The 27,170-nt window shown below is 35.5% G+C and overlaps 2 protein-coding genes and 1 long non-coding RNA gene across 6 annotated transcripts; all 3 read left to right on the top strand.

Moving 5' to 3' along the window:
- Positions 1 to 1,022: 1,022 nt before the first annotated feature.
- LOC150034249 (uncharacterized) lies at positions 1,023 to 3,107 on the top strand. Its single transcript, XR_016531916.1, has 2 exons — positions 1,023 to 1,717; positions 1,824 to 3,107. It is a non-coding gene; the product is annotated as an uncharacterized LOC150034249 (long non-coding RNA).
- A 2,030-nt stretch (positions 3,108 to 5,137) lies between these two features.
- LOC120085925 (uncharacterized) lies at positions 5,138 to 21,879 on the top strand. 4 transcript variants are annotated; one of them, XM_090318047.1, is made up of 19 exons: positions 5,163 to 5,376; positions 5,860 to 5,932; positions 13,637 to 13,680; positions 14,811 to 14,904; positions 16,456 to 16,498; positions 17,691 to 17,850; positions 18,438 to 18,554; positions 18,844 to 18,915; positions 19,080 to 19,124; positions 19,201 to 19,280; positions 19,357 to 19,421; positions 19,501 to 19,567; positions 19,679 to 19,792; positions 20,284 to 20,357; positions 20,603 to 20,700; positions 20,778 to 20,837; positions 20,914 to 20,982; positions 21,074 to 21,127; positions 21,500 to 21,879. In XM_090318047.1, exons 4-19 carry the CDS (start codon positions 14,841 to 14,843, stop codon positions 21,563 to 21,565), a joined length of 1,248 nt encoding a protein of 415 aa, XP_090174173.1. In that variant the 5' UTR covers positions 5,163 to 5,376; positions 5,860 to 5,932; positions 13,637 to 13,680; positions 14,811 to 14,840; the 3' UTR covers positions 21,566 to 21,879. The 4 variants fall into 4 exon arrangements, with proteins under 4 accessions (XP_038898171.2, XP_090174172.1, XP_090174173.1 ...); XM_039042244.2 differs by having other exon boundaries at positions 17,599 to 17,850; XM_039042243.2 differs by lacking the exon at positions 14,811 to 14,904 and having other exon boundaries at positions 5,138 to 5,376; positions 17,599 to 17,850.
- A 1,972-nt stretch (positions 21,880 to 23,851) lies between these two features.
- Positions 23,852 to 27,019, top strand: LOC120085315 (uncharacterized). The gene has a single exon (XM_039041244.2). It carries the CDS (start codon positions 24,503 to 24,505, stop codon positions 26,738 to 26,740), a length of 2,238 nt encoding a protein of 745 aa, XP_038897172.2. The 5' UTR covers positions 23,852 to 24,502; the 3' UTR covers positions 26,741 to 27,019.
- The last annotated feature ends 151 nt before the right edge of the window (positions 27,020 to 27,170 follow it).

Raw genomic sequence — 27,170 nt, 5'->3', positions numbered from 1 at the left:
TAATTATATCATATATAATTAAATTCCCTCTTATTAATTTGAACAATTCAAATTAACCCAAAAATTGATTCTCAACTAAATCCTTTGAGCTACCAAGGGACTTTATAGACCTGTAGCTTGAAACTCCAACGGTACATGAATAATTAATTAAACTTTTTAATTACATTATCCACCATTCATTAACTGTCGGACACTCCATTAAAGAACGATAGCTGCACTCTTCACACTACATATGTCTATTAGATATAACCAATCAATAGTATGATGACCCTTCATAAATTGCTCGTAAGTACAGTTTGGCCAAATTACCGTTTTTCCCCTGTATTTATCTCTAACTTCTTAAGTATTACTGATCCATCTAATGAACAATAGTTCATAGTCCCAATATGACTAAACCTCTCTTGGGCCAGGAGAGGGTGTGGTGCCACATTGTGCAGGATCCAAAATCAGCCCTTAAGGAAACAATTTCTCTACTTACCTCTACTTCGGGGAAGAAGTGAATTCCATATTGTGTAGCTGAGTTCCCAGATCCCCAATCAGACGAATCCCTAAAATAATAGGCTTGTTGAGTCGGCATTTTGGCTACTCTCACTCATACAAAAGGACTGCCTTCATAGGCAAGAGTTCACAACTCACTTAGGATTAAGGTCATGTTACCTATGGTTATCTTGTAAAATGAAAGTCTCTATTATGAACGACGTTATCTAACGAGACTAAACATTTCGTGGTCCGGTCTTATACAAACTCCTTTGTATAGAATTATACCATCCCGAATTTTGTTCTAAATGTAATTTCAGTAATTTATGGTATTAAAGGGTATTTTTGGAATTTTGGAAATTTAAGTGTAATTTTGGAAATCTATGTCGCTCATATTTAATTTGAAATTAATGTCAATAATTAATTCTTTTTTTAAGGAGATTAGTTAAATTATTTTTTAATTAAAAATTTAAGAGAAAAAAAGGGTTAAAAGTTGGAAGGAAGGGGATAAAATAAAATAAGATAAGATAAGGTAAGAATAAAATAAAAATAAAAATTTTATTTTATTTCCTTTCTTTTTTCTCTTTTCTTTTCTTTTCTTCCCCTCCCCACGTGTCTCTCCCCTCTCTTTCGAAACCAGAACCCCCCCTGAAATCCGCGCGCCGCACGCCGACCCCCCTTCAGTCGATCTCGCCAGCTAACTTCTCTTGCCCAGCGCCGCATCCCAGCGCGCCGCCTTAGATCGAGCCGTCCAGCGCCGCTACAGCAACCGAGTCGCCGCCCCTCCCTCGCCGCGTTTTTCTCACCTGCTACCTTGCCTCGGCGGTCGTGCTGAGCCAGTTCCGTGCACTGCCTCGTTCGCCAGCCTGCTCCCGCACCAGATCCGATCGTCCAGTGTTCACGCAGCCACATCCCAGCCGCCTGCCTCCCTTGTGCCACACCACCGTCGACCCCCCGCGTGCCCGAGCAGCCACCCATCCGCTCCAGCCGCCAATCAACGTCGCGTATCCAATCGCACACCGGCTGATCTCTATCATCACTGCCGTCGCTGGTTTTTCGCCGGAATCTTAGATTTGGTTAAAATCTATTTTGTGAAGTTTTGGGTAGAAGATGGGATACCTATTATGTTTGGAATGAAATTTAATTTATCTGAATTATATTTTTGGCTTTAGATTTAAGTTTGGAAAACTATTGAAGCGGCTGACTAGTGAGTTTGAGATCATTTTCAGCAAGTGTTTTGGTAAGATTGTGGTTCCTATGGTTATTCTTGAACACTCATTTGGATTTGGGTAACTTGGTTTGATATTAGCTCCCTAATGTTGAAATTAAAATTGATTAACATTTAGGGATTTATTAAAGGATTGTATTCAAGTTGAAATAAAGTTTGGATTGCTGGTCATCTAGACCTAATCTTGAGGTAAGCAATCTTACTATTGGAACTGTCCGTGGGCCAGACACTAGGTGTATGTTAGCAAGATAAGTTGATAGTATGATTGATGTACTTCTTCTTCGATATGAGGACCTGAGGGATTAAATGCGCATATAGATATTTGATTTCTAGCATGAGATGAATATGTGTTATTCTATGAGATTATGTTTGATTTCTAGCATGAGATGAGTATGTGTTATTCATGTTTGAACGCTAGCATGAAATGAGTATGTGTTGTCCTATGAGATTATGTTTGAACGCTAGCATGAGATGAGTATATGTATTCTATGAGATTATGTTTGAATGCTAGCATGAGACGAGTATAGGTTATCCTATGAGATTATGTTTGATTTGAGAATCTGAGGTGTACATGTATGTTATAGAGCCATGCTATGATGTTGCAGTAGCAGTAGCGTCCTTACTGTTAGTTAGTTACCCACTAGAGGTTGTGATTCCTTCGGGAATCATCAGAGGTGATGTTATCCTTTAGGATTCACCAGAGGTTGTGTTTCTTTCGGGATTCACCAGAGGTGGTGTTATCTTTTGAAATTCACTAGAGGTTGTGTTTCATTCAGGATTCACCAGAAGTGGTGTTATCCTTCGGGGTTCACAAGAGGTTGTGTTTCCTTCCAGATTCACTAGAGGTGGTGTTATCCTTCGGGATTCACCAGAAGTTGTGTTTCCTTCGGGATCACTAGAGGTCGTGGGTCCTACGGGACTTACTAAAGGTAGTGGATACACTTAACTACAATAGGATGAGAAGTTAGTTTTGCATGTTGATATGTGTCCCATGGGGACTAGAGGGGCATTTATGCCCCACCAGAGGAATACATTTAGAGGACATAAATGCCTAGTTCGACCCTAGTAGTGGGTTACTTATTGAATATTTTATACTCATTTTGTTGCTTCTAGTAAGGGTAGAGATGCATCGGCGATTGACAAGTGGAATTCGTGATCGAGCCACTGCGACCAGTTTAAATGCTTCTGCTCGTATTTTAATATTTCTTTTATGTTTTAAATTTTCAATTATGAGATTTGAGACTACTGATAAGTTTTTTTTTTTTTTTTTCCAGATTTATTTGTTTCCATTTATGATTTATGGATGCCCTATCCTTGGATTTTAAATATTTGAATTTAATGTAAGTTTTTTTAATTACCTTATTTATTTAGCATTTATTCCACTATAAAAATAATGTTGTTTTAATTTCTATTCATGTATTCGTTTAGTAACGACCTAGCTTGAGTTCTAGGGAGTTGGGTCATTACAAGAATATCCCCGCTAATACATGAATGATCTGGATCAGATCATTTGTATCACTTTACAACATTTGTAACACCTACAAAGCGGGCCATACTCGTAGTGTCACCAGAATAAGGTACCAAACTTTATCCATATACTACAGACCATTTAGGTTATCACTTAAACATCAACCTGTATATCTCCTTATACATGTTTAAGTTATAACGATAACCATGGATGTTAGTTTATTGGTTTGTGGTTAATGCAACTAAAATATCCCATATTTCATAGATGAAGTGAATAAAATATCAAATATTATTAATCACTTACAAGTTTGTTCGTAAAGGAACTTGTTCGTAAAGGTTTCCAAACTATAGGATCCTACGAGATTTAGGACATCAATCCCAACAATCTCCTACTTGTCCTAAAGCTAGTAGGGTGTACAAGATAATCAAATTATATGTCCACACACACACATATTTTGCTACATACAAATGGGTCATGGAATGTAGATAAAGACGCATAATTTTGTAAGAATGATGTACAATGTCCATGTATAAGGTCATCATATTATACATATTTTTTAAGGTGGTCCAACTTTATTTTTATCTCCATTTTATTCGTGACATGAATCCAACTAATTAGGTCGAACTTAACAATTCAATAAATGAAAATTGTAAAATCCATTGGCTTTATCTAAAAAAGTAGGTTTGGAATGAATGATTTGAAATTGAACTCTATACCATATTTGAAGAAGAAAAAGAAGAAAAAAAAATTTGCAATACATATTCTATTCAAACTATGATGGGTATGATTACTGAATAAAAAAGTCATTTTTTAAAAAAATAGTGTTTATACAAGCAGATTATTTTAGAGTAAAAAAATTGCATAAGATATCTATGATATATGAATTATGCATACCCAAACATATACATATGAATTCAGACAAAACAAATATGCACTCCCAAACACAGACATATCAACTCAGACAAAACAACTCTATATTCTTAAATACAAACATATGAACTTCAAACATCTTATATCAATTAAGTGTCTCAAATAGCCCCTAAGATCTATATTCAAGAGAGAAGAATTCGCAGAGAAATTTGATGAATTTTCTGGTGTTGTCATGATGAAGATCCATTCAAAAATGTAGATGACCAAGATGAACTATAACAAGAAAGAAGAAAAATTGAACAAATCGGCCAAATCTCAACATGTAAGCAGAAATTGCTTTGATACCATTTCACTTGTTGAATAAACAAAGTCTCAACTATTATTAAAATGCAAAAACTCATAAATAAGTACAATATATCTACCCTTTATATAGTAGGACAAGAATGAATAAAAGGAACTAAACAGAACAACAAATAGAGATGGAACAGAACTAACAAATCGAGACGGAACAAACTAACGGCTTAACAGACTAACATAAATACATTTATTCCAATTCCTAGATAGTTTCAATTTGGTTAAAAAATTTCGATACTTTTAATCTTGATATTTCTTTAAATTAAAAGAGTTTATAATTAATTTTTTAAAATTTATTGAGATCTAAAAACTAAGGCCTCGTTTATTAACCATTTTATTATTTGTTTTTGTTTTTGAAAACTAAGTCTATAGATACTACTTTCACCTCTAAATTTCTTCATTTATTATCTACTTTTCTTCAATGGTTTAAAAAATCAAGTCAAATTTTGAGAAGTAAAAAAGGTAGTTTTTAAATTTTTTTTTTTTAGAATTTGAGTAAACATTCCATCAATATATTTAATGTAAATATAATAAGAACTATGGATGATATAAACTTAACTTTAAAAATAAAAATTAAAAATAAAATAGTTAATAAAGTAGACTATATAAGAGGAAAAAAAAAAAAAGCTTAAAAACTTAAAAGATAAAAATGTAACATTTTCCAAAAAGTGTAACCGTTCAAAACCGAACCAAAAAAGTTTTTTTTTTTTAAAAAAAAAACAAAATCTGCACCTTAAATTTGCGTGTAAATAACTAGTGCCCGCCGCGTGAGCTGTCTTCTTGTCTCTCATCCGTTTAGGTCTCTGCTGGGTCGCCGTTTGACTCACACAAACCAGTGAACTCTCGGCGTTGGACTATCTTTGGGGAGGAACATGTCCGGAGTAAGAGAAGAGGAAGATGAAGAACGAACTCGTCAGAGGAAGCTTGAAGAAGCCCTCGAAGTCAAATCGCTTCGTCGGATTGTCAGTGCATTTCTCAAGTACGTTTTGTTTATCGTTGTTCATATACTGGATTGCGATCGAGTTTCTTCTCTTTGAATCATATATGTATACATGCGCATATTGGTTATTAAATGAGTATTCTTTCAATCTGAGTATTGGGCGTCGCTTTGAATTATGTAATTTCAGAAATGTTATTGAAGTCTGTGAATTAAGATAGTAGTATAAGCTTTTAAGCCGGACGGAATCGTTGAGATTGAAATATTGACTTGTTTCAACTGGCAGGTGCTTACAGAAACTATTTCCATTCGTTAAAACGCGTTAGAATCTTTGAGTTTTAAGGACTTAATGTGAAAAACAAAATGTAAATAATGGATAGCTATAATTTGGATTGATAATGCTGTCCTTTTGCTTCTTATCTTTGTCTTCCCTTGTTTCTTGACTAATCACATTTGTTGTAAGTGGATATTTCTGTGCAACATTCGTATATTGAATGTTGAAGTAATGCATGGATTTTGATACAGCTATCCAGAGGCTTCAGAAGAAGACGTGAAAAGATATGAAAGATCGTTCAGTAAGCTTCCTCCTGCCCATAAGGTATCCAGATATTTCTTCTGTAATTCGATTATAGTTAACTGGTAAAAATCTACCTCTGATTTTCTGATAATTATAAACTATTCGATCTTCAAAGTTACTTAGAGAATTATTTAATGGAGATAAATTAAAATAATATTGGTAAAATAAAGTCATAATTATTGTAAGCTTTGTGATTTCACGTGCCATTATGCTCTTCTGAGTGAGAAATGAACTTTTCATTGATTTCATGAAAGTAAACAAAATGTTGAAAAGGTTCAAACAAGAACAAAAATATCTTCTCCTTATCAGAATCTGAAAACGCTCTCTCCTTCCTCTCTCCCTCTTCCTCCCTCCATCTCCCCAAACCCCACCCATGACCTACCTGAAGATGCTTGCTGCCATGCTCCTCCTGCTTAACAACCAACCATCTCATCAACATGACACAACCTACCCGCACGATTTCCTTTGAAAAGAAACTTTTCCAGATCGACAGACCCATCTTCTCGAGGCACAAAAGTCTGCATAACAGAGAAAACAAAAGACAAGTCTTTCTCCATTACTATCCGCTGGAGCACCCTCCGATGGATCACAGAGGCCATCAGAACCCTCCACACTGCCCCATTAAACCAAAAATTCTTCAAGGAAATCAGAGTTGATGATCAAGTCATCTGGACAGAAAAAATCTCGAGCAAGAAAGGCTTCTCCATCGAACTGGTGAAACTAGACTACAATGGTGGGAGAAATCGAATCATTATTCCCTCAGGTGAACAACGCAAAGGCTGGAAACTCTTCACAGACCTCACCACTTTTTATAGATTTGACTCCACCACCAACAATAATGTTGGCCAACAACCCACCTACAAGGAAGCTCCCTTTAATACGGCTGATGTGAACAACAAAGAGAAGCAAGAGATGCAAGAGAATAAAGACAACAAAGAGAAGAAATTAATGAGGCTAGAAACATTGATTAACCAACCAACTACCACCATTCTCTCTTCTCTACCAACCCAATCCTCACCGACCCTGACACCTATCTTCACCCACAATATTGTGGTTATCAGAAGGAAAAACTTCCATGACGATTGGTTCAAAATACTAAAGGCCATACAAGCAGAAATCACAGCCTATGGATCTCTTTCACCATTTCAGCCCAACAAGGCCATCCTGAGATGTGAAGATATGGAACAAGCAAAATCCTTGGAAAATACAATGGTTGGCAAAAGATCAGTTCTTACAAAGTCCTTTTCTCCCCCTGGAGCCAAAATCTTTTTCACGAAGAACAAGTTGTCCCCCTTGTGGAGGATGGATAAAAGTGAGAGGACTCCCTTTTGACAAATGGACCTTAGAAACTTTCCAATACATTTGGGGAGCCTGTAGAGGTCTAATGGAAGTTGCAAAAAAGACCCTCAACAGAATGGATTTGATGGAGACCAGTCTCAAAGTCAAGTGAAACCACTCTGGTTTCCTCCTGACAAAGATTTTGCTTCCCTCAACATCATCATCGGCCATAGCTGTTTCGATTTACTTGTTTTTTTATTGCAGATTACCATATAGGGGTTATTGCCGAAATCCATGGCACTCTGGCCAATCTACCGGCAAAAATGGGCACGAAGATTGTTAAATTTTCAAATTCTCTCGTTGATGTTGATCCTACATAGGAAAAGTACTCTGTTAGGACAAAATTTACGGAGTAGAGGCAATATTACATACCAGAAGAATTCCAATTGCCCTTCAACAACAATCCCTTTTGTGGGAAACAATTCAACAGTTCCCACCTCATCCTCCTCCCAACCAAACCTCGTTCTTCCACCCCCGTCCAAAATCCCACACATCGAACCAAAAAATGTTACTATCAACCATAAACAATCTACTTTCATTGCTGGCAACAAATACTCCACAACTATCATCCCACATTCCTGATTGCTACCTCACTAGCCCTCTTCAGAGTGCCCTGGGATCCCCCAACCACAAAGACTCACATTGGTCAGACTTTCTCTCTTCCCCTCCACCCTAGTATAACTCAGAGCCCATGAATCCTATGTCACACCTTGCTGCCTTGGCTCCCTGGCTTGAATAATGCGGCCTCTGTATTCGGTCCATGCCTACAGGAAAGAATACAGAAAAACAAAGGAGGGGCCTACGTGAAGTCAAGAATTTGGAATGCTCCATTTCTTATGGAAAGAAGGCTAAGGCCTTGAACAGGGAGGGCTCACAATCATCTCAATGTTAATTCTCTCTTGGAATGTCAGAGATCTCGGATCATGGAAGAAAAGAGCCACCATCAAAAGACTAATCACCAAGCACAACCCAACAATTGTTATTCTCCAAGAAACCAAAAGTCACAATATTGACTCTGTTTTTATTAAATCTCTTTGGAGCTCTAGAGGGATCGAATGGACATCTATGGATGCAAATGGCTCTTCCGGAGGCATTATTATTATGTGGAACAACCCATCCTTTAGTTCCTCTTCAATTACAAAAGGTGCATATTCCCTCACTGTCCTTTTCAATCTTGCTGATGGTTACAATATCTGATTAACAGGTGTCTATGGCCCACCATATGATCCTGAAAAAGAACATTTTATAATTGAGCTCCATGATCTCTTCTGCCTTGTGGATGAAAACTGGATCATTGGGGGAGAATTTAACCTCATTCGTTGGCCACAGGAAAACTCTAATGGCTGCAGACCTAATAGAGTTATGTTGGCCTTCAATTCCTTTATTGCCCAGCGGGAACTCATTGATATCCACCTCACAAATGGGAAATATACCTGGGCTGATTTACGCGTGCATCCCACACATACAAGAATTGATCGTTTCCTTTGTTCTGCTTCTATTATATCAAAATTCAGTGATGCATCCATGAAAAGATTGGACAGGCCAACATCAAACCATTTTCTCCTTCTTTTAACCCTTGGCAACCAAAATTGGGGTCCTGCACCTTTCAGATTTGAAAATATGTGGTTAAACCACAAAGACTTCCTCCCTTTTGTTGATTCATGGTGGAGCAGCCACCCATTAATTGGGCATCCTGGCCATGGCTTTAACCAAAAGTTAAAGAGTCTGAAGTTGGCTATCAAAGCACATTGAAACACAGAGAGCTTCTCTACAAAAGGAATTGGCCTCCATTGATTAGGAATCTGAAAATGATCCCATAACTTGTGATCTTGCTGATAGAAGACATTTGATTAGAAATCAGCTCCTCTCCCTAAACGCAAATGAGGAATTAAAGTGGAGGCAAAAGTGCAAAACAAATTGGCTGATCAATGGTGATGAAAACACATCCTTTTATCACAAATTTGCTGCTGCAAAAAATAGGAAAAATTGTATTACAGAAATTCTCAATGACTAGAACATAAGTTTGGTTAAAGACACCAATATAGAGGCTGAATTCATCTCTTTTTTACAGAAATCTCTTCACCAGAAAACTAGGTAATCGAGTTATTCCTTATCCTCTGGAATGGGATCCTATCAGCCAAGAACAAGCAAGTTTTTTTGGAGGCCCCCTTTACAGAACTTGAGATCTGGACAACAATCAAGGCTCTAGGCACTAACAAAACTCTAGGGCCTGATGGTTTCACATAAGAATTCTTTAGAAAATCATGGAACACTCTAACAACTGATTTAATTAGAGTGTTCTAAGATTTTTTTTGAGAATTGAATCATCAATGCCAACATGAACGAAACTTATATTTGCCTTATCCCCAAAAAAGTTGATGCCAAGAAGGTGGGAGATTATCAACCTATCAGCCTCAATACGGGCCTTTACAAGATTATTGCTCGGGTTCTATCAAACCGCCTCAAAAAAATCCTTCCATCTACCATCACAGTCCATCAATCAGCCTTTGTGGAAGGTAGACAAATTTTGGATACCTCATTGATTGCTAACGAAATCATCGAAGATCGGCATGCAAAGAAAATTAAAGGGGTGGCCATCAAGCTCAACATTGAGAAAGCTTTCGACAAGGTGGATTGGGATTTCCTTGATGCATTGTTAACTGCAAAGGGTTTTGGCACAAGATGGAGACAACGGATTAAAGACTGCATATCTACCACAAATTACTCCATCATTATAAATGGCAAATCTAGGGGGAAATTTAAAGCAACTAGGGGCCTTAGACAAGGTGACCCATTATCACCTTCTTGTTCATTATCATCATGCATAGTCTTAGCAGAATCCTCACTTTGGCGGATACAAAAGGCTTGATTAGTGGATACTCAATCCCAAGCTCATCTCACAACATCAATCACCTCCTTTTTGCTGATGACACTCTACTTTTCTCCATTAACAATGAGAGGATGATTGAAAACCTCGTCAATTTAATCTCTCTTTTTGAATTTGATTCCAGTCTCAACATCAATAGACAAAAATCAGAATTCCTAGGTATCAATTGCAAGGATGATTGGGTGGTGTCTATTGCCAATAGATTTGATTGTCAGGGATATGGCCTACCACATATTTAGGTCTGCCCCTTTATGGAAAACCAACAACAGTTACCTTTTGGCAGCCAATTTTAGACAAAATTGACAAGAGACTTCACTCTTGGCAACACAACTTCCTTTCAAAAGGAGGTAGACCGATCCTTCTGAAAGTAATTTTATCTAATCTACCTATCTACTATTTATCCCTCTACCGTGCCCCTGGGGAAATTATTGATGCCATTGACAGATGTTTTAGAAACTTTCTTTGGTCGGGTCATAGGGATAGCAAACTATCTCATTTATTAAAATGGGACAAACCGAAGAAACCTTTGGATGAAGGGGGATTGGGGATCACTGATATTAAACAACAAAACAAAGCCCTCCTTGCTAAAAGGATTTGGCGTTTTCATTTCGAGAAAGATGCCCTTTGGAGGATCTTAATCAAAGCCAAATATGGAACACACCATTTTGATCTCAAGGCTGCCGAACACAAAAGCTTATCAACCAGAAGCCCTTGGAAACACATCCTGCATCAATTGGACCTTATCTATGGGAATATACAGTGTGAGATTGGTGATGGTTCCTCTACAGCGTTTTGGACAGACTGTTGGCTTGCTGGTTCTGTCCTAAAACTGACCTTTCCTAGGCTCTATCGGCTATCTACCACAAAAAATATTTCTATTAAGGAGGCTTGGAATGCTACAAATTGTTCTTGGTCCTTAAACTTTAGAAGAAATCTTAAAGAAGATGAGATTGAAGAATGGGCTGCTCTTACTCATCTTATTCCATGTCTGAACCTTACTAATAGAAAAGACCAATGGATATGGAAGCTTAGCCACACTGGTTTCAGTACAAAATCTTTATACTCTTCCCTCATATCCAACCCGCTCTCACCTTCAACCGGCCTTCTCAGGAAATTGTGGAGCTGTCCCTGCCTAAAGAGAGTTAGATTCCTCCTATGGGAAATCACTAACTCCTGTCTAAACACTATGGATAGATTACAAAAACGATGCCCTTGGATCCACCTAGCTCCCTCATGGTGCTGCCTCTGTCAAATGAACAATGAAGATGCCCAACATATTTTCTTTGATTGCCCTTTCTCTAGAGGGATATGGATGGAAGTCTTTTCTGCTTTCACCTGGTATGTGGTCCTTCCAAATGATTTGCAAAGTTGGTTTCACCTAGTAATTGGCTGGACTCCTTTCAAAACTGACAAAGAACGCCTCTGGTTAAGCATCATTTGTGCTGTTTTGTGGAAGACTTGGGATGAAAGAAATGCTAGAATCTCCAAGACAAGGCTAAGACAACAAAGGACATTATTGATACCATCATACACAATGCTTTTTTTTGGTGCAAAGTTTTACAGGCTATACACAATCATAATTTTTCTTTCCTTGTTGCAAATTAGAAACACCTTTTGCACTCCCTTTGAAAGGGTCTTTTTGTACACCCTATGATTGGGGTCCTCGTGTACCAATAGATACCAATGGATTTCATTTAATCAATGAAATTGTTTCTTATCAAAAAAAAAAAAAAAGGATACAAACTCGTCCCTCCATGCTAATAAATTTTAATGGTTTCTTTTTGGTCAATAAAAAAAACTTTAATTGCATGATATCTCATGGGAAGTTTCTAGTAACGGGTAATTAAATTTTCCTTCTTTTCCTCCTTTTAATATGAAACTTTTAGTTTTTGTTAATCAGAAACCATTTTTTATTTGCTTGTATCTGCTTCTAAATTCTTGATTTTGTACTTTTTTTTTTTTTTGCTCTCTCTCCCTCTGACAATCTGTAACCCTTGAAATTATATCAATGAGAAAGTTGTTTCATGTTAAAAGAATAAAAGAGAAAAAAGAAAAAGAAAAAGAAAAAAGGAACCAGTTTTTATTAAATCGAATGAAAGTACATTAGGACCTAAAAAAGTCAGCTTGAAATACGTGTTCATAAACAGAAAAAAAATCATATAAGCTCCAATTCTTTGGAATAAGAAAAAGTGACAAAAGCACATAAAACACCCAATGACTCTAAGAACGAAAGACTTACATGAGAACCAATGGGCCCCAAATCCTGACAAGGGAGCTCTTTTGAAATATCCTTCAACAAATTCCAGTGAGTACCTTTGACCCCCTTTGACAGCCATTCAAAAGAATGAGACCATGTTTACTAACAATGATCCTCTACCACAAGGCATTGGGCTCAAAGGAGAAACACCACAGCCATTTGGCTAATAGAGGTTTGTTACGCAATCTTAAATTCCCAATTTCAAGCCTCCTAAGGAAATCAACCTTGATAACTTTCCATCTAATCAAGTGCAACCCATTTCCTTTCCCTTCTTCACACTCTTCCTAGAGAAAATCACGCATCAATCTCTCTAGACTCTTACACACACCCCACGATGCTCCGAAAAGAGAAAAGTAGTAAATAGGAATGCCATTCAAAACAAATGTGATCAAGGTAAGTCTACGAGCTTTAGAAAAGAAGCCTTTTTTCCTAGCAGCTACCCTACTTCGCACTTTATCCACCACTAGGTCTCATAAAGCCACCGACTTGAAATTACTTTGCAAACGAAGACCAAGGTAGGAAGAGGGAAGACTACCAACTTCACACCCAACCAACTGAGCCCATCTTTGAAGTTTCTCATCATCACAATTGATCCCCATAACACGACACTTACTCCTATTTATCCTCAAACCAAACATTCTTCAAAGAGATAAGAAACGTAAGGACGCTAAAACGTCAATCAATTCCAAAGTAAATATGAGTAACAGGAGGCTTCCCCATTGATAGGATAGTAAAAGTGGAAAGTTCTTAATATTCCTATCAAAGGAGCTTGGATTGGGGTCTACCAAGTGAAGCAGCCCATAACATCTCCTCATTCTAAAGTTTCCTCACAAGATTTTACCATTTGTCGGACCAAAGTTCCAACAAGGGTAGACTTAGCACTCAGATTCAAATTGCCACAAGCTTCAAGAAGGAAATCCCCTATATTTCTTGGTATACACCAATGTGTCCCAACAGAACTAGGAAACCTTATCTAACACTTGCAAGCAAAGGGGTGATGGAGAAAACAATGGTTATTTCTCTTTAGCTATGACTACATTTTCAAATAACTATGAGCTATGGGATGAGGAGAAATGGCTATTACTTATCAATTTCTACAATGTTTTCAAGTTGGTTTTACATTTACCATTTTCAACACTTACCCTTGCGTAATAATTTTTACTAGCAATCATCTTATCATCTTTTCACTCTCTCTCAAGTATTCTAACTTGTCTGTTGATCGACCCGTTGATTGCTTGTGCAGGCTCTACTATCACACTTTCCCTTGAAGTTTGAGAGACTTAAAAGGTAGATTTGAAATAGCTAGATTTTTATAGACAAGAATATCAATTGCTCATATCTTTGGCCTGCTTTTGCAATTATAAAAAAGTAATCATTGCAGAGGATATCAAATCGCCTTTATGTTTCTTAATGACGTTGTTTTGGATGATTTGGAATATTAAAAGCTTTGGGAGAGAATGTTTTTTATCATTAGTTTTATGTGTCTCATGTTTTCCCCCCTCCTTTGGTGGTCATGGACTTGGTTCCCGTTTTTCTTGTTTGTTCAGTTTCATTATAAGAGAAACTGGTCCTTATGAAAGAACCTGTTGCTGATGTAAATTTTATATATTTTGCATCTTAGGTTATCCTTAACGTTTATATTTGACTAATCAAAGTATGAAGTGTTTTTCATAATGGAGGACATTTGGTTCATTTCCTTCATAGATGCTATCAAGTATCAAACAACTCTCTCCATTTTGGTTTTAGGTTCTCTAGTTTTTGTATATGTATAACTAGATCCCTCTAGTACTTTTCAAGGACATTTGCTGATTTCAGTGATTGGATACCGCATATAAGAATTTGGCTCACTTTATTAAATATTTTGAGTCTGAAGTCAGATGGTAGAGACAATTGTGAACTTGGTGAATATAGAACGGGTGGATGTAGAAGATATTGGTGCAAAATAGTAGGTTCTGTTGTTTAGTAAATTATAGAAGATTAGATTAATTATTAGATTCTTTATTACTTTCCGTTACAGGTTAACTACCTACAGAAATTAAGTCTTGAAGGATAAAAGGAAATTAAGTCTTAAAGGGTAAAAAAGAAAAATATGTATTCATCAGTGCAGTCTAAAAAATTCTCTCTTATTGTAGACCAGAGGGGCTGTATGAGTTTCTAGGAGTCTCCCTTATCTCTGGTTATTTTGGGGTTGGTACAGCCATACAGGGGTCTGAAAAGAATCTTGTATCAATTAATTTCTTAGCTTTTACAAACCTATATATATATTTTTAACTATTTAATTGCTTTTATTTATTTTGAACGAGGGAACTTCGATAATGTAGACTGATAAACACATTGCTAATTGTTTGAATTCTTTTTCATGTATCAGCTACCCCTAAATCATATGCATGAAAATGACCATTTTTAATCATCTTTAGATTGTTGAAATTAAACAAAATAAGACCCACATGTACATTAGAAGGTCAGAGGTCATGACAAAGTGGTTTCTTCCTTCAAAGGCGTGTTTTAAAGGTACAAATTTTTATTCTTTTCTTACCGCCCAATAAAAAGTAGTGAAGAAGTATTGGAACTGTGATGTAGTATGAAAACATATCCCAAAGAGAGAGATAGAGAGAGAGAGAAAAAAAAGAGGCAGAAAAGAAGGAAATAAAATAAATTCCACATTTATGGTTTTTTATTCCTTTGTAACCTTTTAGCAATTATTGCTCTTTTGCAACTGTAGATCTGCACCGTAGTTTGAAGCTTGCCAAAAAAAACTGTAAATTATTGATGAAAGATTATTGAGGAACTGCTGTTATTGATTCCTAAGCACTTGTAGGATTTTTGTTTCCTACTCAATTCCATGGCTCCTTGTCACTTGGAAGGTATCTAAATCCACCGGCGGTTGGTCCTACCCAAGATTTAAATATTGATGTGGATAGAAATATTTAGATATAATTTTTCAAAGATGTTTATAGAAATTTCAATGCAATATTGATGTTCTCAAATATCCTTCGAAAAGTCATAGAAAGGAGTGAAGTTATAAAATTTATCCGAATTAGTGAATTAGTATTTTACACTCTTAATCCTATCCAAAAGAAGTATTTTACACTCCTTAAGATACTATTTTTGTTCACGAGTTTGAAATTTTGTTAATATTGTTACTTAATATTGAAATTAGTAATCGACTCCTTATATTAATATCAAATTTAAAATACCAGCGCATTGATGGATATATTTTATTCGACACCCTCAATGCAATAAAAGATCTTTCCTACTTCATGGGAGATTTGGATGGCTTGGCATGGGAATTTTTGTAGGATTCTTTGGGAACTTGAGCAATGAATGGGAGAGAGGCTGCAGTTTCATGGCTCTTCTTGGGCTAGAAATTTTTATATTCATTTGTAAAATTATTCTCCATTTTTATATTATTATTATAGCAATTGGAGGGTTTTTGTTATTTATTATTATTATTGTTGGTTTTTGTAACTCTCTCAAGCTAGGTTGGATCTCACCTCTCATTACTTGTGGATAATGTAGTTTCTGGTTAGAAAAACATATCTGCTTGTTACTGGGGAAAATAGTCACAGATAGTTGAAAAATCAAATTTGTTGGTCCAAGGGGTTCTCCTTTATGAAGTTTTGTGTGTGTGACCGTGCTGGAGGATGTAATGAAAAGTACACTTTGTAGGTGTATATGCAAAATACTGAATATGCGTGTCAGGGAAGACATACTTCCATACAAAAGAACAGCGTTTGGCATATATTTTATTCCTGATCTCTCCATTTTGCAGGCTTTTGGAATTCTTTCTGTTTTCCTCTCCTAATAAGTTGAGCTCAATAAATGCCTGTGAATTGATTGTCTGGCCTTTATATCATATATATTAAGCCTATTTTCTCTTATAAGATAGTTCATAAACAATGTTTCAAGCGGGCCACTGTTAGCTTCATGAGACTTTAGTCATAACTGGGTAAATTCTTGAACATGAAGTGGAGAAGCTGTTGCAATGATTACTTTCAACTCTTTTGAGTATGATATTATAGAAATTTCACAGAATGTAATCAATTGACATTAATTTTGCAGGTGTATTTCCACGAATTCATATTTCATCTTTAACATGCTTCAGGTATGCACTCTTGCGTTCTGTAAGTAATGAAAATTCATCTATGTAATCCCTATAGTAGAATTACGTCAAGAGCTCCTATAGAAAGAAAATGATGATGGAATACTACATACTTCTAAATTTCTACATTTATCGATTTCAAAAGTTGAAAGAACAACCATATGGAATAGATTTGATAGAGCAATGAAATGATAAATGATATTTCATATCTTCATTGCCAACTTGGGAATAGTTCAACTGGTTAAAGCATACATTCTCAATTGAAAGGTTTGAAGTCTGAATCCCCACCCTCACTAGTTGTTAAACTTAAAAAGGAGACAGTTTAAAATAAATGGCTAAGAGGTCAAGGGTTCAATCCATGGTGGCCATCTACCTAGGAATTAATTTGCTATGAGTTTCCTTTGACACCCAAATGTTGTAGGATTAGGTGGGTTGTCCCGTGAGATTAGTCGATGTGTGCGGAAGCTGGCCCAGACACTCACAGATATTAAAAAAAAAAACTAGTTGTTAAACTTGAACTATTATATCTTCACTTGATTCACCAGTTGTAATGTACCCATTGTTTTCTTAGAAAAAGAAAAATAAAAAGAAAAAAAAATGAAAAAAAAAAAACCATTTGCAATGTACTTTTGGAGAGAATCTTATAAGAAAAAAAAGTTAGGTTAAATGACAAGTTTAGTTTTTGAACTTTGAGGTTTGTGTCTATTTGGTCTATATGAACTTTAAAAAATGTGTAATAATTTCTTGAATTTTAAAAAGGCTTAAATGTATCTAAGCTTTCAATTTTATTTGAAATTTTATATCAAATAGATTTCTGACATTAAAAAAAATTAAAAATAATTTATCTGTTATATATTTGATTTTTATGTCTAATGAAATTTCAATTCCAGTTTTAGTATATCCATGAATTTTTTTAAAAAATATGATTTGACACATTTAAATTTTCAGTTTCTTTTCCTCTGCACATTTAATTTTTTGGTCTTGTTTTAAGGTAACAACATTCTTATATGTATGGTAAGGGTTGAGTCTTGTGAAGAAGATCTCCATTTGATTTAAGTAACGTGGACTGTATTCCTTTTCCCCTATGTTGAAACTGATAACAGGCATTTGAACCTCCAATTGATATGAGCCAAGACACTGATTGTTGTGATGATTCATGTCCTGATCATGCCCATGATGATCAATTTTGTTGTAGAGGAGAAAGGAATGTCAATGATTATTTATTTTCCCGGGAGAGCAATGTATGTTCTGGTGAGCCAACCTCAACAAGTGGAAGAATGTGTTCTTTAGAATCCAGACAAATCTGCTGTCCTGAAGGTGCAAGTGACTCGCCTAAGGCATCAACTATCAACCAGGTTCAGCAACAATGTGAAAAATGACTTTCTTAAATGTCTATTTGTGTAGATGCATGCTTATGTTCAAGTTCAAATTAATATTGCATGATCAGTTTATAGGGTTCTATTTTTGTAGATGCATGCTTATTTTCACTTGTGCGGTTTTATCAAAGATTTGGGAAGAAAGGATTGATAGAATCTTCCAGGATATTGCTAAATCATCCAAAGATATCCTAGAATCCTCTATTTTCACCGACTGTTTGGTCTTTAGATCTACTGCCCCTCAAAAACCAGAATTTAAATTTTCTTATTGCTAATTGGAAACATCTTTTGTAGTCCCAGTGAATAAGGCTGTTTTGTATTTTTTTGGAGTATTTCATTCATCAATGAAATTGTTTCTTATATAAAGAAAATTGCACGATCAGTTTACCCATCATTGTTTATCATTTGTGTTGGGTAGTGCACAGATAACCATGCAGTAGACTTTGTAAAAATTAATTATTAGTGGTTGATTAAAATGCATTTCCAACTCTTGAGCTCTTTTCATTAAATCAATGAAAAGACCATTTCCTTAAAAAATGAGAAAATTTGACTTCTGCATATGACAGGAAGTGGAAAATGGTGTGAACCATGATCCTGCTCATCCGAATGATGATCAACATTTGGAAGAGAAGGAAATCACAGATAAACACAGTGGACACTGTGTTTCCGATTGCAATGGAAATGTAACTTCTTTCATTCTTTGCATAACTCTACAACTAGCTATGAATGTTGAACTTCATTAAAATTTGTCATTGACCATGTTGTGAAAATCAGATTAGTACGTATCTCATTATGTATTCAGTATTCTACCGTGATGATGAAATCCTTGGAACTGTCAGCTCTATCTAGCTCAACAACACATCTTTTGCCCTAATATTTTTCTTTTCAGTGATTTCATGTAGTTTGGATGCTTTCTGACGCAAAATGGACATTCTGATGTTTTTAACTTATATATTGATGTGATACATGCAGGACTGTTCATCATCGCATGAGTGGCTGGACCCATCTCTACAGTTGAATGTTCCATTGGTTGATGTGGATAAGGTTCATCCATAGGAGCTAACTCCATGAAATTTTATTTATTTACTAACATTCTGAATGAGAACAGAAGACATGAACTTGAGAACACTATTTCCATTTTCTTATTTGAAGCTCGAGTTAATCGTAGTCAAATTTGGAACTGATGGGTCATTTTCTTTCTTGCATAGGTCCGTTGTATTATAAGGAACATAGTCAGGGATTGGGCTGCTGAGGTATGTTTTGATCATCTTTTTGAGACTTCGTCGTTTAAAAAAATATTAATCCACAATCTTCTCTAATCTGATGTAGGGTCAAAAAGAGCGTGAGCAGTGCTATAAGCCTATCCTTGAAGAGCTAGATTCCCTCTTTCCAGATCGAAAAAAAGAGAGGTATGCTGAATATTCTTTTTGATTCAGTTATGATCAGCAGATTAAATAATCTGAACCTGGGCATTATGTTCATCAGTCCGCCTGCTTGTTTAGTCCCTGGAGCTGGACTTGGACGACTGGCTCTAGAGATTTCATGTTTAGGTATGCGTGCAATTTTTTCTAATTAGTATCTGATTGTATAGAAAATCAACCACAGTTAATTTGCTCAACTACAAAACAGGTTTTATAAGTCAGGGGAATGAATTTTCGTACTACATGATGATATGCTCCAGTTTTATTCTTAATCAGTAAGAAAGCTTTTATGTCAAACCTTTTACTTTGGTGCATTCACCATGTTATTGCTAAATCAGAACAATTCACTTTCAGATTTGTAATGAAATGGCTTTCTTGAATTTTAGTACCCAAAAGGTTGGTGAATGGACAATATATCCCTGGATCCACAGCAATAGCAACTCGCTTTCAGATAGTGATCAACTTCGTCCTGTTTCAATACCAGATATCCATCCTGCAAGGTATCTGGTGTCTTATATTGTCTTCGTTTCTGGTCCAATTTCTCGGTACATAAACTATGTTGTTGCTGTTATTTTTAACAGCATCGTTTTCTTCCTTTAGTGGGTTTTTTTTGGGCTGGTTCTTGTATGCCTATGTTTTCTTCCATTTTTTCTCAATGAAAGCAGTTGTTTTTATATGTATAAAAAAGACAGCAACATTTTCTCTCTCTTTTTTTTTTTTTGCAAACTATTTATCATAATCCTAATATAGACATGTTTTTGTTTATTTATTTGATGTGTAATGGTTTACACGAGCTACTATTTGAAGTCACATCATGGTGTTAAGTAATAAAATAGAACATATGAAAGCTGTGAAGTACTAAATTAGAACCAAGTTCATGGATACAGTAAGAATAAAAGTTAAGAAATTGACATAAGATTCAAACCAACAATCAACTTGTATGCTAGATTGGCATTTCACTCCCCCCTTACATCATTGTTTTCCAAAGCAGCGCAGGGATTACTGAAGGTTTCTCAATGTGCGGTGGTGATTTTGTTGAAGTATACAGCGATCCAAGCCAAGTAGGTAAGCAAATTGTATCCCAAACTATGAATTATCTGCTTATATGATTAGGATACCTGTAAAAATCGCACTTTGACTTCTAATCTTCACCGTCGTAATGATAGTTGTCGAATGATTGAATCTGTAGCTTTATTAAGGACATTGGCAAAACTATTTTTTATGGGATTATGTGCATGATAGTTTGAATATTGGCTGATTTCCGTTAAACTCAGTAATTTTTTCCCCTCATGTTTGGGATGCATACGCAGGACTTTGGGATGCAGTTGTGACTTGTTTTTTCATTGATACTGCTCATAATATTATTGAATATATAGAGGTCATATCCAGAATCTTGAAAGAAGGAGGAGTAAGAGCGTCCTCTCTCTTGTAAATGTTTTTAACAACAAATTAGTTCCGAACATATTTTAACAAGTCAAGTGACAGGTGTGGATAAATCTGGGTCCCCTGCTATACCATTTCGCAGATATGTATGGTCAAGAAGATGTACGTTTTTCATCCCTTAATTAACTGCCCCGGAAGGCTCTTAGAGTTCGAACAATTCAATTATTTCTTTTTTCAGGAAATGTCCATTGAACCAAGCCTAGAGGATGTGAAGAAAATTATATCGCACTACGGCTTTGTGTTTGAGGTAACTTTAGGTGTAGATAATAGTCATTTTTCTGTCCCATATGTGTTAACATGCTAACATGGACTTCAAAAATGACTCTTTTATCTTACAGAAGGAAAGGACAGTTGAGACGACATACACAACAAATCCTAGATCAATGATGCAAGTAAGCTTTTTGACTCTTTAAGATCAACAAAATGTGGTCATAATGTTTTGATTCTTAAATACTCAAATTCATGATATTCGATCTTCAAATGCCTAGAAAGATAGTTGGACTCTGCTCTTGTCTTATTCGTTTAGAACTCTCGTTTCTCCTCTATTTGGTTGCATTAAAAGTGTGTTTGGTTTAACTTAAAAGTGTTCAATCTAGAAAATAAGTCATTTTAGAAAAAACTAAAGTAGCTTTTGAAACACTCACAAAATGTAATTTAAAAGTTTTTATCAAAAGAGTTTAAATAAAAATGATCTTTTTGAAAAACACTTTTCTCTCTAGTCAATTCAAACATACCTAAAATGTAGAATTTTACCATCTATGCAGAATCGATATTATGCTGCATTCTGGACTATGAGAAAAAAATCAGCTACAGAGGATCCGACACATTAATTCACTCTCCCACAGTGCGAGTTCCTACATTTATTACATATTCTTTTTCTTTTTGTCAGAGAATTTGCCCATAGAAGTCGAAGTTATTTTACTTCTCTTTTTTCTGAGTGGCATTCCAGCATCCAAATAACAGATGGTATCTGCATGGAGAGTTTTTATGAGTCGATTGTTGCATTCTTTCTAGGTGTTTGCGTCTTGAAAATATCAATTTTAACTGTTTCCGATGTTTTGATGCTGAACGCTTCTGTATTTAGAAGTTATGATGTTGGATCCCTTGACACAGTACTTTAGTGACATTGCTGTTTTTCCTCCTCTTTCTTTGAATATTACATCTCCCATCTCCTCTTTTGAGTTTAATGTTAGAAATTCAAACCTCTAACCTCACCCCACAAATTGAGATGTAAGAGTTTGTCCATAGAATTAAGGAATATTTGGGATGTTCAGTGGGTTATTATAGTTTGTGAGTTGTAATAGTCTATAGGTTATAATGGTCTGTGTTTGAGAAACAAACTATTTGAGTATGAGTAGGAAATAATAAACACGGTGATAATAAGGGAAAAAGAGGATGAGTAGAAAATAGTAAATACAGTAATAAAAAGGAACTAGAAAAAGTAATATTGTAGTTAATTGTTCGTTATTAGAATCTCAAACATGGTGTAGGCTTTAATAACCCACTCCATCAACATGAAATCGGGGGTCGAAATATCATTTAAGTGCATATTTGGAAGTGATTTTGAAATAGTTGAAATCAAATTTGTCGTGGTTAAAATCACTTTGAAAAACATGGTTTAATCACTTAAAATCAATTCAATATTTAATTTTACACTTTTAAATCCATTCTTATACTATTAAATGTTTTGAATGATAAAAAGTATTTTTCGAATTATTTTGAAAATGATAAAAGTGATTTAACTATTTTAAAATCAAGTGGTTATGACAATTTTGTGATTACATTTCCATTCGTATTGCAAGTTTTTGTTATAGAAGATGTTTTAGGAGCAAAATCAACATTGAAAAAGAAATAATAGGTTTGGGAAGGGTACGAAAACTAACTCCTATTATATGTTAACTAACTATTCTTTTATATAGATGGATTATCTTTTTCTCTCTGTTTTTTTTGGGTTAGTTTTGTACTGTATTTGCATAAATTTCTATTCAATTTATAACTTAATTACAGGGAATAGGTTCAAAAAATGAAGGCCATATATTTTTTTTCTAAAATTTTATGAATTTTCTAAATAATCAAATGTGAGAAAGTCGAATACTTATCTAATGAAATTTGTTCAAATGCTTTGATGTTAAACAAATATATATTTAGCTTAGAGAGGTTAATAGATACAAAATGTTATTTTAGCATTTACTTAAAATTGAAGTAATGGTTTATATATATATATATATATATAGGTTTTTTCAAATATAGAAAAATAAATCAAAATATTTATAAATATAGTAAAATTTTACTATCTATCTTTATCATAATAGACACATACAGTAGTTTATCACATTCTATTTTGGTTTATCGCAGATAGATTGTGATACTTTGTTATTATTTATAAATATTTTTCAGCAATTTCGTCATTTAAAATAATTTATATAAGTGTATGTGTGTGTATATATATATTTGTATGTATGTTAACCACCATGAGCTTGCACGTTAATTAATGATCAACAAGAGGTGTATAAATAATAAATATGCTTAGAGAAAGGGTTTAAGTAGTGTTATTTCTTGTCTAGAATTTAATATCTAGTGAGTTATCTTGGTAACTAAGTAGTAGGTTATCTTGTGAGAATAGTCGAAACACGTGTAAGTTGGTTCGGATGCTTATAATATCAAAACATATATAATTACATTTTTTATGTCTTAACTAGTTGAATTATCTTTAGGTTAACGTAAGACTTTTCAAATTTATTCAACTTAAATTATTTTAATTCTTGCTTTTTCTAATCATTTTTAATTATAAAAGAAATATAAGCAAAGAGGTGTTAGTAGATTCAATTTTCTTGTTAGTAGTTCAACATACTGTAAAATTCAAATCTCCATTCTTGTTCAATGGTAAAAGTTAATACGTCTATTTCTTCAAAAGCAATTCAATTATTGTCAGTTATGAATGTTTATCTTTCGTTCATCACCAATATAATCTTAGGTTAATTGTATTAAATGGAGTATTTTTTAAGCTAATTTTTTTAAAATTAGATTCGAAGTATTTTTTTAAAAGAAAACTTAATTACCACTAAACTATGTTCATTTGGTAGAATGTTACATCGTTGAAATGATGTTAAATTAGTTGGAGATTTGGAATTTTAGAAAGAATAATAAAAATTGCAAGAAATTTTATGAGGTCATAAATAGGAATTGGAAGTGAAAAAAAAAAAGAAAAGAAACGAAACGAAACCGGAATTCATATTCTTCCCTCCTCTGACGCAGCCGCCACCCCCTACTCAGTCTCGTTCTCTGGCGATCGCGTACCACGAGCGGCGAGCCTCCGAGACGACATACAGACTCCGGCGACCAATCTCGCCCGACCCACGCATTGACGACATTACCCACACTGCAAGCCCACGCATTTGAGATGCGTTCCCTCCTCAGGCCACGAGCGACTAGGCCTCACTGGCGACAACCCACGCAGATTGACGCTGAGCGTTCTTCTCCGGTGATTACTCGCCAGCGAGTTTTGACCCACAAATCTGACTTGCATCGCGAGCCCGACTTCGAATGTCTTTGCCTAGGCCGTCGCACCATCATTTCCCTCCGTTTCGACAAGTTTCATCATTGACCCACTCTTTGTTGGTCTTAAATCAGTTGTTACATTCTCTTTGCTGAAAGAAATGCTTCCTTTTCAGGAGAAGAATCCAACTTAGTTGCAAGTTTCAATTTCAAGTCCACAAACAGAGAAGGCGTTTTGTCTCTAAAGAGTTCGACAAGGTTCAGTTCGAGATATGAAATTCAACGTCAAGTCTATTGGGGAGAAGGGAAGCTATGTCTTTACTCAAAATTTAAGGATTTCCCAGTTGGGAAAATCAGGTCGCATTGAAGAAGCTGTTGCAGTTTTCTCACAGATGACTGAGAAGAACATTGTGACGTACAATTCAATGATCTCCGCCTATGCCAAAAATGGAAGGATAGAAAATGCACGTGAGTTGTTTGATCTAATGCCTCAAAGAAATTTGGTTTCATGGAACTCCATGATCGCGGGTTACTTGCACAATGAGTTGGTTGAGGATGCAGCCAAACTGTTTGATAAAATGTTTAAGAGAGACCTCTACTCGTGGACTTTGATGATAACTTGTTATACACGTATTGGTGAGCTCGAGAAGGCAAAGGAACTTTTCAATTTACTTCCCGACAAGCAAGACACAGTTTGTTGTAATGCACTTATTGCTGGTTATGCTAAGAAGAGACGGTTTGACGAGGCAAAAAAGCTATTTGATGAAATGTTGGTTAAGAATATAGTTTCTTGGAATTCTATGTTATCAGGCTACACCAAGAACGGAGAAATGCAGTTGGGGCTGCAGTTCTTTGAAGCCATGGGAGAAAGGAATGTCGTTTCATGGAATTTAATGGTTGATGGATATATTGGGGTTGGTGATTTGGATTCTGCCTGGATGATTTTCAAGAAAATTCCAACCCCAAATGTGGTATCATGGGTGACGATGTTCTCTGGTTTTGCACATTACGGTAGGATCACTGAGGCTCGGAGTCTCTTTGACGAGATACCAAGTAAGAATTTGGTTTCTTGGAATGCTATGATTGGAGCTTATGTACGACACAACCAAATTGACGACGCTTATAAGCTATTTATGGAAATGCCAGAAAAGGACTCTGTATCATATACTACTATGATCAACGGGTATGTTCGAGTTGGTAAGCTTTCGCAGGCAAGGGAAATTTTAAATCTAATGCCTTATAAGAATATTGCAGCGCAAACAGCAATGATCAATGGGTATGTACAAAGTAGTAGAGTGGATGAAGCCAACGAAATTTTTAGTCAAATTTCTGTGCGTGATAGTGTTTGTTGGAACACCATGATCACTGGCTACACACATTGTGGAAGAATGGATGAAGCTCTCTGTCTGTTTCAAGATATGGCATGCAAAGACATGGTTTCATGGAATACTATGATTGCTGGTTATGCTCAATCAGGACAAATGGTCAAAGCACTCGGAATATTTAATGAAATGCAAGAGAGGAATATTGTCTCTTGGAATTCTCTGATTACAGGATATGTACAAAACGGATTATACTTTGAAGCACTGAATTGTTTCATATTGATGAAACAGCAAGGAGAGAAGCCTGATCAATCAACTTTTGTGTGTTGCTTGCGAGCATCTGCCAATCTTGCAGCTTTGAATATTGGAATTCAACTTCACCATCTCGTTATCAAGACTGGTTTTGGTATTGACTTATTTGTTAAAAACGCAATAATGACAATGTATGCAAAAAGTGGAAGAGTCCTTGAAGCTGAAAATGTATTTGCTGAGACCAATAATAAAGATGTGGTCTCATGGAATTCTTTGATAGCTGGATATGCATTAAATGGGTGTGGAAAAGAAGCTCTTGGGCTTTTTGAAGAGATGTCAATAAGAGGTATCATTCCTGATGAAGTTACATTCACTGGCTTATTATCTGCTTGCAATCATGGTGGTCTTGTGGATCAGGGTTTGAGTTTGTTTAAGTGCATGACTGAAACATACTCAATAAAAACCTCATCAGAACATTATGCTTGTGTGGTTGACTTGCTTGGTCGGGTGGGTAGGTTAGAAGAAGCCATGGAAATAGTGGAAGGGATGAAAACTATGTCAAGTGCAAAAATATGGGGTGCATTGCTATGGGGATGTAGGAAACATCAGAATTTGGAGCTAGCCAAGTATACAGCTGAGAGGCTTTTAGCACTTGAACCACAAAATGCCTCAAATTATGTACTATTATCAAACATGCATGCTGAGGCAGGGAGATGGGATATGGTTGAAAGAGTCAGGGTATTAATGAAAGAAAATAAGGCTGAGAAGCAACCTGGCTGCAGTTGGATTGAAATTGACTATCAAGTGCACTGTTTTCTATCTGAAGCTCCACCAGGCTTGAGGCTAGAAATTTGCAACATCTTGAAAACTGTTACTGCACAGATAAGAAACACGGAGTGGATGTTGGATTATAGGTATATACTTGATATATTGTGAGAAACTGCTGATAATGAACAGTTGTGAGTAGATAGAGGAAGAGCGGTTTTGGAGATTTTTCCATGTTCTCACACCTTTTTTATAGGTAGTTCTCTTAAGGATGTTGACATTTCAAGTTCAGCTTGCAATTCTTGAGATATGTATAGAAATGAGAGGAAACAAAAGAAACTTGTATTGATGAGGAAAAAGAATGGTGAGGAATGGAAATTAGATGACTTGCTAAAAAGATTACAAAAAAATCAATATAATCGAAACGATGGGCAGAAAAATTTCATAGAATGCGACCAAAAAATCCAAAACTTCTCTATGAGTGACCCATTCTTAAAAACTTCCTTCTAATTGATTTTTTCCACATGTGAAACATCATTTTTGCCCCTGATTTAAATGAAGCAGCTAAGCAAGCGGGAATGGGAACGTGCGTTTCATTCAC

The sequence above is a fragment of the Benincasa hispida genome, chromosome 9, assembly GCF_027475165.1.
Source record: "Benincasa hispida cultivar pf3 chromosome 9, pf3_genome.v1.1, whole genome shotgun sequence".
Lineage (NCBI taxonomy): Eukaryota > Viridiplantae > Streptophyta > Magnoliopsida > Cucurbitales > Cucurbitaceae > Benincasa > Benincasa hispida.
Note: the sequence above shows the minus strand (reverse complement) of the source record. Positions and strands in the feature narration are given on the sequence as shown.